At 39.2% G+C, this 18636-nt stretch overlaps 1 protein-coding gene across 1 annotated transcript in view; it reads left to right on the top strand.

The window, feature by feature from the left end:
• Positions 1-17943, top strand: part of BBS9 (Bardet-Biedl syndrome 9) — a 617615-nt gene extending 599672 nt beyond the window's left edge. Inside the window, exon 22 of the mRNA XM_030932359.1 lies at positions 17479-17943. Within this exon, the coding sequence (XP_030788219.1) occupies positions 17479-17489 (11 nt within the window). The 3' untranslated portion in view covers positions 17490-17943. The remainder of the gene's footprint in view (positions 1-17478) is intronic.
• Positions 17944-18636: the final 693 nt, after the last annotated feature.

Raw genomic sequence — 18636 nt, 5'->3', positions numbered from 1 at the left:
ATCTGGTTTGCTCAAGGTAACATGACCATCAGAAAAGCAACAGAAACAGATTATTTACTTTCAGATTAACTTGTGAAAATGACAAGTTGAATATTGTCATTTCAGTATTCAAGTTGAATATTGTCACAAGTTGAAAGATTAACTGGTGAAAATGACAATTGGTTGTATATTGGCATTTTCTGTCTCTAATTGTTGCATTTGTTATTTGCAACTTTTAATGCACCTTACAAGCATTTTTGTTTTGTTTTAAAAGCGTTTGTTTAACAAATTTGTGTTTTGTGACTTCTGGGATGATTTAACAACTTTTAATGTATCTTAATACTTTCTCTGTTAGCTTTTGAGATTTAAAAAATATTTCTAGTGCAATTTTAGCCATTTTTGAAAATTAATAATATTAATAAAAGGTAAAAGATAATAGAAATAGAAGATAAAATAAAACTGAAAGAACTATAAAGAGAAATCAATAGTGGTAAAGCTGTGAGTAATACCTACTTTTGACTCATTAGTCATTATTTCCACAAAATTTATTGTACAATGTCTTATTTCATTTTTATTTTTTGCGTGCAATTTTTGTTGGATATTCCTTAGTTGGTCACTAAAATGTTATTTTTAAAAATGGAATGTAGAATAAAAAGTTGATAAATATTTGCCTAGACAGTTTATCATTATTTGCTCATCCCAGTAGACATTGTACCTTTTACTCACATTCATTAATATGCATTTATGTAGCACAGGTCCTTTGTTTCATAGTTACTAATAAGGCAGAAGTGGTGTGACTGTTGCAAAATATGTTTACACTTTTTAAAAAGCAAGGTACTTAGAAAGGGATAAACTATCTAAAAATTAATTAAAATTAAAAATTATAGTTAAAAATCAGAAAAGTCATAGCAGGATACACAGACATCATCCATATGTGAATTACTGATCAGAAACAAGAAATTGTGGACCATTTTACTTTCAGTTAGTTCATGTAGAGCTGGAGATAAAAATGTAAAGCAAAAATTATTGCCAGACAGAGTAGACAGAACTCGCTAAAAGTAAATCAAGTATGTTAAAAATCAAAGATCTGAAAAGTGAACCAAAATCCAGAAATACCCACAATATTTTGGGTTGCTCTCCAAATTAAAAATCCTGCAAAAATGCACAAAAACTACAAAGAGTACCATAACAGCTTAATATGCACCAAGATGACTAATACAAACAAAAAAAATCTATATATCTAGAAATATTCATTTTTACCTAATTAATCATTTGGCTAATTTTTTATTTCAACCAATTTATTTTAAATTAATATATGTATAGTCATAATTTTCTGCTTTGTAAGATGGTGAATAAGGATAAAATTAAATGTTTGTAAAGTGGCTCAAACTACACCCTTAATAAAGCATAGCTCTCCATATTTTTTTAGAAGCTAAAGAAACTGGATGGCATTCCAAAAAGGTGTAACAAAAAAAAAATTGAAATAAACTTCAGGATTGTTGAGGAGTTTCTACAAATCATCTTTCATTCTGCATGTCTGAAGTTTGCATACTTAATGAAACACTGTCTTTGGCAGAAAGGGAAATACACATATAGATGATTCAATTTTAAGACTCATCGATTTACTTGTCAATTTATGCAAAGAATATTTAGTAAGCCTTGTTAAAGGAAGCATTACCAAAGGCTCCGGAGCTTCAAGGCTGTCTCCATATTCTCTCCCTAGTTGGCTTGTGGTGACCAGCACTACTACTGTGTCCTACAGAACCTGGCATTATGGCAACAGTATCAGAATTTGGGATTAAATTTATATTTAGTGATATATACATCAGCAATGACAGCTAATATATCATGACTCTGTTTCCTGTTATTTAAGAAGTTTTTGCTCTTTCTACAGTTAATAATTATTTCATTTCCCACTCCAAAAAGGACTGTCATTCTCTGGGCCTGTTGCCCAGGTGTAACCCTGTGAATTCCCTCTGTCTAGCTCCTGACTGTTGCATCATCTGTTTTCCCGATTCCATTTCTCCTTCTCTTTTGGTTTTACTCCCTCATTTTGGTGAATTGTATTCTCTGGTAACATTTGGGGGAAAAAAAGTCCATGGGTAAAACATTTTCTTGAGACTTGTATATCTTAAATTGTCTTTATTTCTTTCTTGCACTTGATTTATAGTTTGCCAAGATATAGGATTCTTAAAACTTTTTTCACCCAGCATTTTCAGGTCTAAAATTGCTTCTAACATTGGTATTAAAAAGCCTGATTATCATTCTGTTTCCTAGTCCTTTGTATGTGTCTGTTTTCCTTTCTGGAAGCTTTTAAGATCTCTTTATTGCTAGTATCCTGGCAGATTCATGAAAATATGCCTTGATAGGTACTTTTTTGTTTATGGCACTGGGTACTCAGTAAGCCCTTCCAATCTGGAGTATGGGACATTTTTCTTTTTTTATTTTTTTTAAGTTTTGCACATCCCCTCCCCCTTTTTTTTTTTAGTTATACTTTAAGTTCTAGGGTACATGTGCACAATGTGCAGGTTTGTTACATATGTAAACATGTGCCATGTTGGTGTGCTGCACCCATTAACTCATCATTTACATTAGGTATATCTCCTAATGCTATCCCTCCCACCCGCCCACAATAGGACCCGGTGTGTGATGTTCCCATTCCTGTGTCCAAGTGATCTCATTGTTCAGTTCCCACCTATGAGTGAGAACATGCGGTATTTGGTTTTCTGTTCTTGTGATAGTTTGCTAAGAATGATGGTTTCCAGCTGCATCCATGTCCCTACAAAGGACACGAACTCATCCTTTTTGTTGGCTGCATAGTATTCCATGGTGTATATGTGCCACATTTTCTTAATCCAGTCTGTCACTGATGGACATTTGGGTTGATTCCAAGTCTTTGTTATTGTGAATAGTGCCATAATAAACATACATGTGCATGTGTCTTTATAGCAGCATGGCTTATAATCCTTTGGGTATATCCCCAGTAATGGGATGGCTGGGTCAAATGGTATTTCTAGTTCTAGATCCTTGAGGAATCGCCACACTGTTTTCCACAATGGTTGAACTAGTTTACAGTCCCACCAACAATGTAAAAGTGTTTCTATTTCTCCACATCCTCTCCAGCACCTGTTGTTTCCTGATTTTTTAATGATTGCCATTCTAACTGGTGTGAGATGGTATCTCATTGTGGTTTTGATTTGCATTTCTCTGATGGCCAGTGATGATGAGCATTTTTTCGTGTGTCTGATGGCTGTATGAATGTCTTCTTTGGAGAAGTGTCTGTTCATATCCTTTGCCCACTTTTTGATGGGGTTGTTTGCTTTTTTCTTGTAAATTTGATTGAGTTCTTTATAGGTTCTGGATATTAGCCCTTTATCAGATGAGTAGATTGCAAAAATTTTCTCCCATTCTGTAGGTTGCTTGTTCACTCTGATGGTATTTTCTTTTGCTGCGCAGAAGCTCTTTAGTTTAATTAGATCCCATTTGTCAATTTTGGATTTTGCTGCCGTTGCTTTTGGTGTTTTAGACATGAAGTCCTTGCCCATGCCTATGTCCTGAATGGTATTACCTAGGTTTTCTTCTAGGGTTTTTATGGTTTTAGATCTAACATTTAAGTCTCTAATCCATCTTGAATTAGTTTTTGTATAAGGAGTAAGGAAAGGATCCAGTTTCAGCTTTCTACTTATGGCTAGCAAATTTTCCCAGCAGCATTTATTAAATAGGGAATCCTTTCCCTATTTCTTGTTTTTGTCAAGTTTGTCAAAGATCAGATGGCTGTAGATGTGTGGTATTATTTCTGAGGGCTCTGTTCTGTTCCATTGGTCTATATCTCTGTTTTGGTGCCAGTACCATGCTGTTTTGGTTACTGTAGCCTTGTAGTATAGTTTGAAGTCAGGTAATGTGATGCCTCCAGCTTTGTTCTTTTGGCTTAGGACTGTCTTGGCAATGTGGGGTCTTTTTTGGTTCCATATGAACTTTAAAGCAGTTTTTTCCAATTCTGTGAAGAAAGTCATTGGTAGTTTAATGGGGATGGCATTGAATTTATAAATTACGTTGGGCAGTATGGACATTTTCACAATATTGATTCTTCCTATCTATGAGCATGGTATGTTCTTCCATTTGTTTGTGTCCTCTTTTATTTCACTGAGCAGTGGTTTGCAGTTCTCCTTGAAGAAGTCCTTCACATCCCTTGTAAGTTGGATTCCTAGGTATTTTATTCTCTTTGAAGCTATTGTGAATAGGAATTCATTCACAATTTTGCTTTCTGTTTGTCTGTTACTGGTGTGTAAGGATGCTTGTGATTTTTGCACACTGATTTTGTATCCTGAGATGTTGCTGAAGTTGCTTATCAGCTTAAGGAGATTTTGGGCTGGGACAATGGGTTTTTCTAAACATACAATCATGTCATCTGCAAACAGGGACAATTTGACTTCTCCTTTTCCTAACTGAATACGCTTTATTTCTTTCTCTTGCCTGATTGCCCTAGCCAGAACTTCCAACACCATGTTGAATAGGAGTGGTGAGAGAGGGCATCTCTGTCTTGTTCCAGTTTTGACAGGGAATGCTTCCAGTTTTTGCCCATTCAGGATGATATTGGCTGTGGGTTTGTCATAAATAGCTCTTATTATTTTGAGATACATTCCATCAATACAGAATTTATTGAGAGTTTTTAGCATGACGGGCTGTTGAATTTTGTCAAAGGCCTTTTCTGCATCTATTGAGATAATCATGTGGTTTTTGTCTTTGGTTCTGTTTATATGCTGGATTATGTTTATTGATTTGCGTATGTTGAACCAGCCTTGCATCCCAGGGATGAAGCCCACTTGATCATGGTGGATAAGCTTTTTGATGTGCTGCTGGATTCGGTTTGCCAGTATTTTATTGAGGATTTTTGCAATGATGTTCATCAGGGATATTGGTGTAAAATTCTCCTTTTTTTTGTTGTATCTCTGCCAGGCTTTGGTATCAGAATGATGTTGGCCTCGTAAAATGAGTTAGGGAGGATTCCCTCTTTTTCTATTGGTTGGAATAGTTTCAGAAGGAATAGTACCAGCTCCTCCTTGTACCTCTGGTAGAATTCAGCTGTGAATCCATCTGGTCCTGGACTTTTTTTGGTGGGTAGGCTATTAATTATTGCCTCAATTTCAGAGCCTGCTATTGGTCTATTCAGGGATTCAACTTCTTCCTGGTTTAGTCTTGGGAGAGTGTAAGTGTCCAGAAAATTATCCATTTCTTCTAGGTTTTCTAGTTTATTTGCAGAGAGGTGTTTATAGTATTCTCTGGTAGTTTGTATTTCTGTGGGGTTGGCGGTGATATCCCCTTTATCATTTTTTATTGCATCTATTTGATTCTTCTCTCTTTTCTTCTTTATTAGTCTTGCTAGCAGTCTATCAATTTTGTTGATCTTTTCAAAAAACCAGCTCCTGGATTCGTTGAGTTTTTGGAGGGTTTTTTTGTGTCTTTATCTCCTTCAGTTCTGCTCTGCTCTTAGTTATTTCTTGCCTTCTGCTAGGTTTTGAATGTGTTTGCTCTTGCTTCTCTAGTCTTCTAATTGTGATGTTAGGGTGTCCATTTTAGATCTTTCCTGCTTTCTCTTGTGGGCATTTAGTGCTATAAATTTCCCTCTACATGCTGCTTTAAATGTGTCCCAGAGATTCTGGTATGTTGTATCTTTGTTCTCATTGGTTTTCAAGAACATCTTTATTTCTGCCTTCATTTCGTTATGTACCCACTAGTCATTCAGGAACAGGTTGTTCAGTTTCCATGTAGTTGAGCGGTTTTGATTAAGTTTCTTAGTCCTGAGTTCTAGTTTGATGGCAGTGTGGTCTGAGAGACAGTTTGTTATAATTTCTGTTCTTTTACATTTGCTGAAGGCTGCTTTACTTCCAACTATGTGGTCAATTTTGGAATAAGTGTGATGTGGTGCTGAGAAGAATGTATATTCTGTTGATTTGGGGTGGAGAGTTCTGTAGATGTCTATTAGGTCTGCTTGGTGCAGAGTTGAGTTCAATTACTGGATATCCTTGTTAACTTTCTGTCTCGTTGATCTGTCTAATGTTGACAGTGGGCTGTTAAAGTCTCCCATTATTATTGCATGGGAGTCTAAGTCTCTTTGTAAGTCTCTAAGAACTTGCTTTATGAATCTGGGTGCTCCTGTATTGGATGCACATATATTTAGGATAATTAGCTCTTCCTGATGAATTGATCCCTTTACCATTATGTAATGGCCTTCTTTGTCCTTTTGATCTTTGATGATTTAAAGTCTGTTTTATCAGAGACAAGGATTGCAACCCCTGCTTTTTTTTGTTCTCCATTTGCTTGGTAGATCTTCCTCCATCCCTTTATTTTGAACCTATGTATGTCTCTGCATGTGAGATGGGTCTCCTGAATACAGCAGACTGATGGGTCTTGACTCTTTATCCATTTTGCCAGTCTGTGGCTTTTAATTCGACCATTTAGTTCATTTGCATTTAAGGTTAATATTGTTATGTGTGAACTTGATCCTGTCATTATGGTATTAGCTGGTTACTTTGCTCGCTAGTTGATGCAGTTTCTTCCTAGCATCGATTGACTGTACATTCTGACATGTTTTTGCAATGGCTGGTACCTGTTGTTCCTTTCCATGTTTAGTGCTCCCTTCAGGATCTCATGTAGGGCAGGCCTGGAGGTGACAAAATCTCTAAGCATTTGCTTGTCTGTAAAGGATTTTATTTCTCCTTCACTTATGAAACTTAGTTTGGCTGGATATGAAATTCTGGGTTGAAAATTTTTTTCTTTAAGAATGTTGAATATCGGCCCCCACTCTCTTCTGGCTTGGAGAGTTTCTGCCGAGAGATCTGCTGTTAGTCTGATGGGCTTCCCTTTGTGGGTAACCCGACCTTTCTCTCTGGCTGCCCTTAACATTTTTTCCTTCATTTCAACTTTGGTGAATCTGACAATTATGTGTCTTGGAGTTGCTCTTCTTTAGGAGTAGTATCTTTGTGGTGTTCTCTGTATTTCCTCCTGTTCCATCCAGTTCTCCTGGATGATATCCTGCAGAGTGTTTTCCACCTTGGTTCCATTTTCCCTGTCACTTTCAGGCACACCAATCAGATGTAGATTTGGTCTTTTCACATAATCCCATATTTCTTGGAGGCTTTGTTCATTTCTTTTTTACTTTCTTTTCTCTACACTTCTCTTCTCACTTCATTTCATTCATTTGATCTTCAGTCGCTGATACTCTTTCTTCCAGTTGATCAAGTCAGTTACTGAAGCTTGTGCATTTGTCACGTAGTTCTCATGTTATGGTTTTCATCTCTGTCAGTTCTTTTAAGGTCTTCTCTGCATTAATTATTCTAGTTATCCATTCATCCATTCTTTTTTCAAGGTTTTTAGTTTCTTTGCGCTGGTTACGTAGTTCCTCCTTTAGCTCTGAGAAGTTAGATCAACTGAAGCCTTCTTCTGTCAACTCCTTAGCTCTGAGAAGTTAGATCAACTGAAGCCTTCTTCTCTCAACTCGTCAAAATCATTCTCCGTCCAGCTTTGTTCCGTTGCTGGTGATGAGCTGCGTTCCTTTGGAAGGGGAGATGCACTCTGATTTTTTGAATATCCAGCTTTTCTGCACTGCTTTTTCCCCATCTTTGTGGTTTTATCTGCCTTTGGTCTTTGATGATGGTGACGTACTGATGGGGTTTTGGTGTGGGTGTCCTTTCTGTTTGTTAGTTTTCCTTCTAACAGTCAGGACCCTCAGCTGTAGGTCTGTTGGAGTTTGCTTGAGGTCCACTCCAGACCCTCTTTGCCTGGGTATCAGTAGTGGAGGCTGCAGAAGATAGAATATTGCTGAACAGTGAGTGTTGCTGTCTGATTCTTGCTCTGGAAGCTTTGTCTCAGGGGTGTACCCCACCGTGTGAGGTGTGAGGTATTGGTCTGCACCTAGTGGGGGATGTCTCCCAGTTAGGCTACTCAGGGGTCAGGGACCCACTTGAGCAGGCAGTCTATCCGTTCTCAGATCTCAACCTCCCTGCTGGGAGATCCACTGCTCTCTTCAAAGCTGTCAGACAGGGGCATTTACCTCTGTCAAGGTTTCTGCTGCTTTTTGTTTAGCTATGCCCTGTCCCCAGAGGAGGAGTCTACAGAGACAGGCAGGCCTCCTTGAGCTGTGGTGGGCTCCACCCAATTCAAGCTTCCCGGCTGCTTTGTTTATCTACTTAAGCCTCAGCAATGGTGGGCGCCCCTCCCCGAGTCTCGCTGCTGCCTTGCAGTTAGATCTCAGACTGCTGTGCTAGCAATGAGGGAGGCTCCGTGGGCATGGGACCCTCTGGGCCAGGTGTGGGATATAATCTCCTGGTGTGCTGTTTGCTAAGACCCTTGGTAAAGCGCAGTATTAGGGTGGGAGTTACCCGATTTTCCAGGTGTTGTGTGTCTCAATTTCCTTTGGCTAGGAAAAGGAATTCCCTTCCCCATTGCGCTTCCCAGGCGAGGCAATGCCTCGCCCTGCTTCAGCTCTTGCTGGTCGGGCTGTACCTGCGGACCAGTGCCAACTGTCCGACACGCCCCAGTGAGATGAACCTGGTACCTCAGTTGAAAATGCAGAAATCGCCCGTCTTCTGTGTCGCTCACGCTGGGAGCTGGGGGCTGGAGCTATTCCTATTTAGCCATCTTGGGCACGCCCCCCTGGGACATTTTTCTTAAATTATTTCTTTGTAGTTTTCTTTGTGTCATGTTCTCTATTCTGTCTTTCTGGGATTTCCCTTTCTGGAAATTTGACTTCCTGAATAAAGTCTCTATCTCATCTTTTCTATTATGTATATTTTTTATTTTTTTATTCTACTCTTGGGGAGACTTTTTTTACCTGACATTTTAATTTTTTGCTGACTAAAAATAGTTAGCTATTTTTAATATTCAAGAAGTCTTTATCCCCTGTTTATTTCCCTTACATAGCAACCTGTTCTTGTTTCAATATTTCTTTGAAATTTCCTTCTTAGAGAATCTCTGAATTCCCTTATATTTATTTGTTTTGTGTCTCTCTTGTTTCTCTTGGAAGCTTTTCTCAAATGTCTAGTGATTCTTGGCTGCCTTTTGATATGTAAAAAGTAGTCTACCAAAAAGTTGGTTGTAATTGTGTATAGGTGTTGCTTCCCTGTAATGGGCTCTAGTTGCTAACTGATCTTTCATATGTGACTCAAATGTTTCTACAGATCTTTTCAATGGTATGGTACCTCTGAAGAGAATCCTTCAATTTCCTGCCTAAGGCTTTTAAGCTTGGCTGCTAGTGTTGAGAGGTGGGTGGGAAAGGAGCTTGGAGTAACACTGTTCAATATTTAGTCTGATGTCCTCCTGAGTGTCTGTGTCTTTGTTTCAGGAGTCTCTCGAGTTCCATTTCTCGAGAGACTATACCACCTACCTCTGGTGGGGGAAGGGTTGTCAGCGGGTAAAGAGGGAAACTGGAGTTACAACTGACTCTAACTCAGACTTCAAATAATCCCTGTTTTCAGCCTCTCTCCTCACCTGTGCCATCTTGGTGTTTCCAGTGTCTGAATGTTTCCAGAGTTTAACATGGTGACTTAGCTTTCTTCCCATTGATAGTGCTATTGAGGAATTATTTTGACCCTCCTGTAACCTGTTGATCCATCTTGTTTCTGCATTTATATATTACAGCATAAGGTTATAAGTGTCTCCTAACGCTATTGAAGATTGCTTCAATATCAAGTTTGTGTTTGTGTTTCTCATCCTACTTACAGTTTGGGGTAATTCTGGAGAAAATAAGGAGACAGAAATGTCTTTACTGTCTTGAAACATGAAGATGTTGGTATTAACTTTTACATCAGAATATCTTAGGAATGGAACATTGTACTCTGTGGCTAAATAAAATAACACCTGGATATTAAAGAAACCCAGAAGGCCTTCTTTCTCCTTTTTACAATAATTGGGTTTGTTTTTCTTGGAAGTTTGAACTCGTGCTTACTGTTGACTCTAAGTTTAGTTGCCTTAGACCATCACCATCAAACGTTAGCCAAAGGTGCCAAGTATTTCTGGGAGGAGAATTGATGATAAGGCAAACAGAGCCTCCTCTTCAAAGAGGCTTTCACTGTGTGGGTCTCTCTCTTTGAGATCAGTGCCTTGTGCTACTTGTGATAATTTATAAGAGTTAACTCTCTTCGTCTTTGCTTCCAATCTCTTAATCTGGTGAAAAGGAAATGATTTCCTGTATAATTATTTCAGAATGTGAATTCTGACTCTGCCTTATGAACTATGTGAACTTGGGCAAGTTAAACAATTCTGGAACCTCAGTTTCCTCTCCGTTCAGTCAGGAAAAATAATACCAGAGGTACTGATGATATTAAATGAATCAAGAAATTAATCCATTAATTTATTGAACAAATGTATTAGTTCATTCTCACACTGCTAATAAAGACATCCCTGAGACTGGGCAATTTATAAACAAAAGAGGTTTAATTGACTCACAATTCAGCATGACTGGGGAGGCCTCAGGAAACTTACAATCAGGGCAGAAAGGAAAGCAAACACATTCTTCACATGGCAGAAGGAAGAAGTGCTGAGCAAAGGGGGAAGCCCTTTAGAAAACCATTACTCACTGTCACAAGAATAGCATGGATGAGGGGAACCATCCCCACGATTCAATTATCTCCACTTGGTCCCACCCTTGACACATGGGAATTATTACAATTCACGGTGAGATTTGGGTGGAGACACAGAGCCAAACCATATTAATAAACATTTCTTGAACTCCCTTCAAGGGCCAGGCATAATACTTGATGTAAAGATGAATAGGTCAAAAATTCCTGATGACAGTTCAACAGAGGAGGGAGGCCCAGGAGCAGATTACTAGGGTCTAGAGTGGTGAGTGCAGGGATAGAGAGATGCATTATGGGAGTACAGGTGATGAGTACCTAACTCCACCCTGGAGGGTGGTGGCGTGTTAGGGAATGCTCTCCAGAGGGTGATGCTTGGGACTTGAATGCCAGATCTTAAAAGAAGGTCAGGCATTACCTCAGTGAAGAGGAAGGAAAAGCATATTCCACATTATGGGGACAGTATAAGCAAAGATTACAGAGGCCAGATTCAACATTGTTTATATTGGAAGGTAAACATGATTTTGTGTTAATGACTTGCCTAACAAGGTCTCTGACACTGAAGAAATATTAGTCACATCCTCCCTTCAGCCCCTAAATGTGATCTTAAAAATTCAAGGGGGCCAGGTGCCGTGGCTCACACCTTAATCCCAGCACTTTTGGAGGCTGAGGCGGGCAGATCACTTGAGGTCAGGAGTTTGAGACTAGCCTGGCCAACATGGTGAAATCCCATCTCTACTAAAAATATAAAAACTAGCTGGGTGTGGTAGCAGGTGCCTGTAATCCCAGCTACTCAGGAGACTGAGACAGGAGAATCGCCTGAACCCTGGAGGCAGAGTTTACAGTGAGCTGAGATCATGCCATTGCACTCCAGCCTGGGCAACAGAGCGAGACTCCATCTCAAAAAAAAAAAAAAAAAAATTCAAGGAGTCAAGATGTAGAGATATCCATCATATGAGTCAGGTGTAGCCCCTGTGGGATGTGTGTGTGTGTGTGTGTGTGTGCCTGTGTGTGTGTGTACATAGATATGTGTACATGTGTAGATGACCTTGTGTTCTGTCATCTTTGGTTGATTTTATATTGGGTTTCATTAGAAAGCCAGTTTTTTTTCTCTTAGCAGTTTCAGTTTGACCTCCATCATTAGTATATTAGATTAGGGTATAATCTAATATGCAGGTATATATTATACACACAAAATACATGCTAATGCGATCTATTAGGTTACACTCTGCTGTACTTCTCTATGAACTCTCTGTATAATTCTCTATAAACCGCTGTCATGTTCCATGAAAATCCTTGTGCTCAGACTGATACCACATAGGGGACTTTTTCTTAGCAGTGAGCTGGGTTTGCCTATTCCTGAATTCCCTGAAAAGGTATTCCTGCCAAGGGTTGTGATGGAATTGAGACATAACCCTCTCATTTGAGGCACACAGGGAATTCTAGCTCAATATGAAAACCCTGCTGCTGAGGTTAACATGGATTTTTAAAATTATATTGTTCATGAATGGGGATGGATTAATCACCTGTAAGTTCTCAGTATTCTCTCTCAGAGTCAGAGGTGAGCTGACATGGAAACACACACATTGCTCCATTAGTGTTTTTGGCTGTGCTTGTATTTTCCATGAAGAATATAGTGTGGCTTGGTTACTACTGAGTTCAGCTAATTTCAGAATAATGGTAAGCATTTTTTCCTATTAGGTGTAGAGATAAAATGATGATGAAAATCATAAAGATCAGTAGTGCCTACATCATGGTTGTCCCTTGGGAAGGTGGATTCTGGTGCCAAGGCTGCCTTTAGATCCTGAAGCATGGTTTATTGAATATTCTCAATGAATTTCATCCTTTTAAGAGTAAAGGTAAATTCCACTGTGGAAAACTCCCAATCATGTCTTGTGAATGAAGCATGAAATATAATTTTAATTTACCCATGAGGTGTCACTAAGAAGTCATGAGAGGCATTTTCTTAGATGCCTTGCAAAAATGGTTCTAAAGGTAGTTTAGAAGGAAGTTTCAGAAAATATCTTTTTAGCATTAATTGAATCACTAGTTTATTCACTTGCTTATTCAGTCAGCAGATATTTATCGAGGGCCTATTATTATTATTCTAATGCAATATTAGGTGCTTGGAATAAAGAAGGTGAATAAAACACAGTTAGCTCTGTTCTTTTTTTTTTTTTTTTTGAGACAGAGTCTCACTCTGTCACCCAGGCTGGAGTGCAGTGGCACGATCTCAGTTCGCTGCAACCTCCGCCTCCCGAGTTCTAGCAGCTCTCCTGCCTCAGCCTCCTGAATAGCTGGGACTACAGGCCAACGCCACCATGCCTGGATAATTTTTTTGTATTTTAGTAGAGATGGGGTTTCACCATGTTGCCCAGGCTGGTCTTGAATTCCTGAGCTCAGGCAATCCACCCGCTTTGGCCTCCCGAAGTGCTAGGACTACAGGCGTGAGCCACCACACCCAGCCGGCCAGCATTTAGCTCTGTTCTTTCATGAGTTCTCAATCCACTTTGGGTGGGGAAAATGGAGGAGACAGAAGAAATACATGAAACACATCACATAAGATATGATAAGTACTATGGGTTAGATATATTATTATATCATATATATTACATACTATTCTATAGTGATCAGTTCCTGGGTTGTTAGGGTAGACTGAACAAAAAATTAAGGATTTCCTTCCAAGCTGACTCCCCTAAAGAACTAGACTCTGTTGGGAATATCTAAGTTCTGTTTTTTGTTTTTTGGTTTTTTTGCAATACAGCATCATGACTTTCCAGATGTATTTACAGTGGCATAATCTGTACTGGATATTAAATTTTAAGTGGTATACTGATGGAAACAAAGATTTCTGGATGAATTAGAGAAGAAAGTTCATTTGTTCTATTTCTTTTAGAAATAGTAAATTCTGTGGTTATTTTCCTAGGACAAAAATGAACATAAAAATTATTTTCAGGTTGTTCAAATAAGAGTTGCAATTGCTATTATGATATTTACCTGTACCCATAAATACTTTAAATCCACTGTCAAACGCAGGTTATCAAAAGACTAATAGCCATGGTCCTTGAAGCCTTTTTTTCTTGTAGCAAACAATTCACCAGTTGAGACTAACAGGAAAAAAGAGCAATAGAAATGACTGAAAAGCACATTTTATTGCATAATTTTTAGGGAAATTCTATTTTATTACTTTGGGATAAAATGGAGAAGCAACAACCCGTTTGCCAAGTATAAATTTGTTAAAAACAAATTTAAACGAGTTAAAAACAAGTATAAATTTATTAATTACTTTGGTTGTTCTTGTTTTCATTGTTTAATTTCTTTCTACACAACTTTCTTGCTTGGAGATAAAGGTGATCCCAACCTAAAATAAATGTGACCGAATTCATAATTTATTCATCATTCATAACATTTTGGAGGTGAAACATTGCCTCCCGGCCAACACCAGAATTGGTTGCAGCTAGTGTTAGGCTCTGAGGGGTTTAAAAAATGACACACGAAGCCTAGATCCTTCTGTAAAGAGTGGGAAGTCTAGCTAGAGGGCCGAGAATTCATGGGAGTCCCAGCAATTTAGTGATACTGCCAGTTTCGCGTTAAAAGCTTGCAGTATTCCTGCGGCTCTCTCACGAATAAACCCTTGGAATATTGAAACCGTGAGAATATTTCAAGGTTGACTTAAGTTAGTATGATGTATGCACTTATTAACTAAAAAGTACAGCCCTAACCCTTGCCAGGCACTGAGTTAAGTTCTTGCCCTCATGGAGCTCACGTGCTGGGAGATGGAAGAAATGATTGTGTAAGGCGTGGTTTATGCTCCTTGTTGATGAGGCAACATGCATTAAAATTCAGTTTTGGGAGCTGGGCGCTGTGGCTCATGCCTGGAATCTTAGCCCTTTTGGAAGCTGAGGTGGACAGATCGCAGGAGCCCAGGAGTTAGAAACCAAGCCTGGGGAAGATAGCAAAATCCCTTCTCTACAAAATCTATCTATCTATCTATCTATCTATCTATCTATCTATCTATCTATCCATCCATCCATCCATCCATCCATCCATCCATCCATCCATCCATCCATCTATATTCAGTTTTAGAAGAGCATGAGTTTTAGAGCTGAGGCTGCAGGAGGGGTAAGCATAATAACGCTGAAGCTCTAAAACTAGACCCAATTTCTCTTGATGATTGGTTTGAATCTAGAAATCTCCCAGGATGACAGGACAGCTAAATTTCCATGTCACAAAAGCGTGTGACCACTGCTCTGAAGTGCTTCAGACAGGTTATCAAGTTTCAGGGCTGTGCTCCGGCCCGAGGACATGTTTTCACATATGTTTTCCTGACAGCTGTATATTTTGCCCATTGTTTATACACATGCTGTATAGGAAAAAAAATATGCTTGACAGGAAAATTAACTGACAGACTCGGAGACTGAAATCTAGTGAGAGATGTGGGTCAGAGGGGTTAAGCAAGTGCGTCTTTAACATTAAGGAAAAAGTTTCCTCAGATGTGTTCTTCGGTGCATGGGCTTAGTCTGTGCACAAGCCCACCACACGCGGAAGCCTCTCATTCTTTGCAAGCCCTGAACGATAGCTGCTCTAAGAAGGTGACATCACATTGCATGTTTTTGCTCAGGAGAAGACATATTCGTGAATGGGCTGGCCCGCGGCAGTTTTCTGCCAGTTTAGTCCGGTGATTGACAAGTACAAATAGCTCTGCTAGTGGCAGCGCAATTGGGCATCCTGGTTGCTGTGTGTGGCGCACACGGCCCGGGCCTGAGTGAGGTGTTCAGGAGGCAGGAGATCGGTGAGGCTGATTCTGAAGGGTGTTCTCCTTTTGTTCCTTTTGTTCCTGTTCTCTTACCGTCTGTCAGAAAGACAAACTTTCTATTGAGAAAGATTGTGCCTTCTCCCACTCAGCAAGCACCGAGGTGGTAACCTAACACTCTTGCCAGGCACTTTGGGCTTAGCTGGCTGATTCCTCATTGAATGATGTTTGGTAAATCTCAAGAGGCAGAAAGAAGTGCAGAATACTCCCAGAGTCAGCCTGTAACTGAGCTCTGCTCGGAGCAAATCTAGACGAAAATCGCGAGTTGTGAAATCGTCTTTCTCTTGCCAAACACTCCTCAGACGTCAAAGGTAGCAAAGTAGAAACAGGAGAATGGGCCTGGAAGCCCAGGGCATCTGGAAAGCTTGCTAGCAGGTACTGAGGCAATGCCAGGCCATGCTTAAAAGGATTTTGTTGCAATTCCCTGCTATAGTTTTATTTTTCTTTTAAAAGGCAGACCCAACATTTCGATCCCTTCTTGGTCACATGAGTCACCAGCTCTGCCTTGTCTGGGATCTTCTCTTATGGTCACAGATTAATGCATAGGAAAAAGAAGTGATTGTGAGGTGGCTTTCCGTTGGAGTTTGTCTGTTTTCTGCATGTTTGGCCTCTGACATAATTACCTTTCCAAATGTAATAAACATATGGAATTGCTTTTTCTAAGCATGACTGAGGGGTCAGAGTTTATGTTTCCTTTAATAAGATTACGAAAATTCTTAAATTTGAGAGAGAATCTCCCTCATGTGATAAAAAGTTTTTGTAGGAGTCTTTTTTTTTTTTAATGCAAAGTCTTGAACACAGTGTTTTGATTCTCATTACAATACCTGTATATAATTTTAACTATTCTTCATTTGACAGTTTGCATCCATAGGAGACATTATAGCATGTGCTAGTCCCAGCTCCCCATTTTAAAGATGGAGAACTTTATTTGCAAATATTCTGGCAGTTGTTTTTAGATTTTTCTTTTACTCCAAACATCTAGATATAATTATATACTTTAAAATATATGTAAAAACGCAAGATAAAAGCAAACTTTCAAATTTATTTTAGTAGAATGGCATATAAATTTCAAATACGTGCAGAGAAATCACAGCTTGTAATAACAGCTGATTTGAAGGTGGATGTTTTTTTGGTGGTATAATAGAATTCTTTGCCTTATAAAATAACTCTCCACAGAGTTGATTTAAGCAGCATTCCCACCCAATATGTTTAATGGAGGATTATGAATATAAAAAAATTCCTAAGCACTTTGATGTACACTTAACTTCTTAAAAACATGCCTACTGGGTGAAGTAAGGCATCTCTATATTTGTCTTTCATTAAGTGGATATTGTTGAATGTATTTTCTACGTGCAGAATCCTGGACTAAGTGCTAAGCATGCTATCACGACATACCTTTGTCTTTGAGTCTCGTGGGGGAGGCTGACATGGAAGCTGGATGACATGTTCAGCAGAATAAGGGCTATGGTAAATTATGCCCAGGGTTGTGGAAGCACTGCATTCTCTAACTTTCTCCTGAAGTACAAGAAGAAAGTTGGAAAAGTCTTCAGCAGAGGTGTGACAGAACAAACTTCTGTTTTACATGAAGTGTTGCAGACTACATTATGTCCCCCCTCAAAAATATGATCACATCTTAATCCCCAGAACCCATGAATATGTGACTTAACATGGTAGAAGGGGTTTTGTGTATGTGATTAAGCCAAGGATCCTGAGATAAGGCGATGTGGTGGAAGCACAAAGACGGGAGCATCTAAATCAGGATAGAGGGGAAAGGTGGTCTTCTTGAGAGTGGTGATACTTGAAGGATGAGAAGGAGTTAACCAGCTGAGAAAGGAGAAAGCACATTCTAGTGAAAGCACATTCTAGTGAGAGAAAACAGCATAGAAGAAGCCTCCTTAAGATACAACACACCATGGCACTGTCTGGGACCTTCATGTATGATCAAGAAGGTGAGTTTGGGAGAGTGATAGAAGACAATAATAATCTCTCTTTCCTGTATTCCTGTTCACTGGATACCCTTTCTCAGTCTCCTTGGTTGGTTCCTATTTTTCTCCCTAAGTTCTTAACTTCAGAGTTTACAAGAGTACAATCCTTGGTCCTCTCCTCTTTCTGCAGTCATGCCTTAGTGATTTCATTCAGTCTTGAGACCTTCTACCGCGTCAGGACACAGGGATCCTCCCTTCTGGAGGACACAGCAACAAGATGCCATCTTGGAAGCAGACAGCAGCCTGTACCAGACAACCAGACCTCCTGGCACTGTGATCTTAAACTTCCCAGCCAACAGACTGTGCGGAAATAAATTTCTGTTCTTTATGAATTACCCAGTCTCAAGTGTTTTGTTATGGCAGCATAAAACATACTAAGACAGAAATTTGACTAAGACAGAGCTATGCCCACAGCTCTCAAATCTAGATATTCTAGCCTACATACCCCTCCAAACTCAAAGCATGCATACCTAACTATCTTTTCAACATTTCTATTTGTGTACCTAATTTGTGTACTTCAAATTCAAAATGTCCAAGGGACATGGATGGAGCTGGAAGCCCTTGTCCTCAGCAAACTAACACAGAAACAGAAAAAAAAAAAAAAAAAAAAAAAAAAAAAAAAAAAAAAAAAACAACAACAAAAAAAACTGCATATTCTCAATTATAAATGGGAGCTGAACAATGAGAACACATGGACACAGGTAGGGGTACAAAGCACGCTGGAGCCTGTTGTGGGGTGGAACGGGAGAAGGAGAGTATTAGAAAAAATAGCTAATGCATACTGGGCTTAATACCTAGGTGATGGGTTGATAGGTGCAGCAAACCACCATGGCACACATTTACCTATGTAACGAACCTACTCATCCTGCACATGTACCTCAGAACTTAAAATAAAAATTCAAATTAAAATAATTCAAAACCACTCAAAGCTAAACTGTTAGTTTACCCCTGTGTGTTCTGCTCTACCAACAGCCTTTCTGCCCCAACTGATGGCCACTCCATTCTGCCAATTGCTCAAATCAGAAGCCTACGAGTTACTTTTCTTTACTGAGGTGAAATTCACAGAACATTAAATTCACCATTTTAATTAAAGTGTACGATCCAGGGGCTTTTAGTACATTCATAATGTGCAAGCATCACCACTATCTAACTCCAGAACTTTTTCATCACTCCAAAAACTAATCCCTTTACCAGTTAGCAATCATTTTGTGTTCTGTCCATCCCCCGGGCATGGCAAGCACTAATCTACTTTCCCTAGCCATAGATTTGCCTATTTTGGACATTTCAA

Source organism: Rhinopithecus roxellana, chromosome 6 (assembly GCF_007565055.1).
Source record: "Rhinopithecus roxellana isolate Shanxi Qingling chromosome 6, ASM756505v1, whole genome shotgun sequence".
Classification (NCBI taxonomy): Eukaryota; Metazoa; Chordata; class Mammalia; order Primates; family Cercopithecidae; genus Rhinopithecus; species Rhinopithecus roxellana.
The sequence above is the reverse complement of the archived record's forward strand: the minus strand, read 5'-3'. Positions and strand labels throughout refer to the sequence as shown.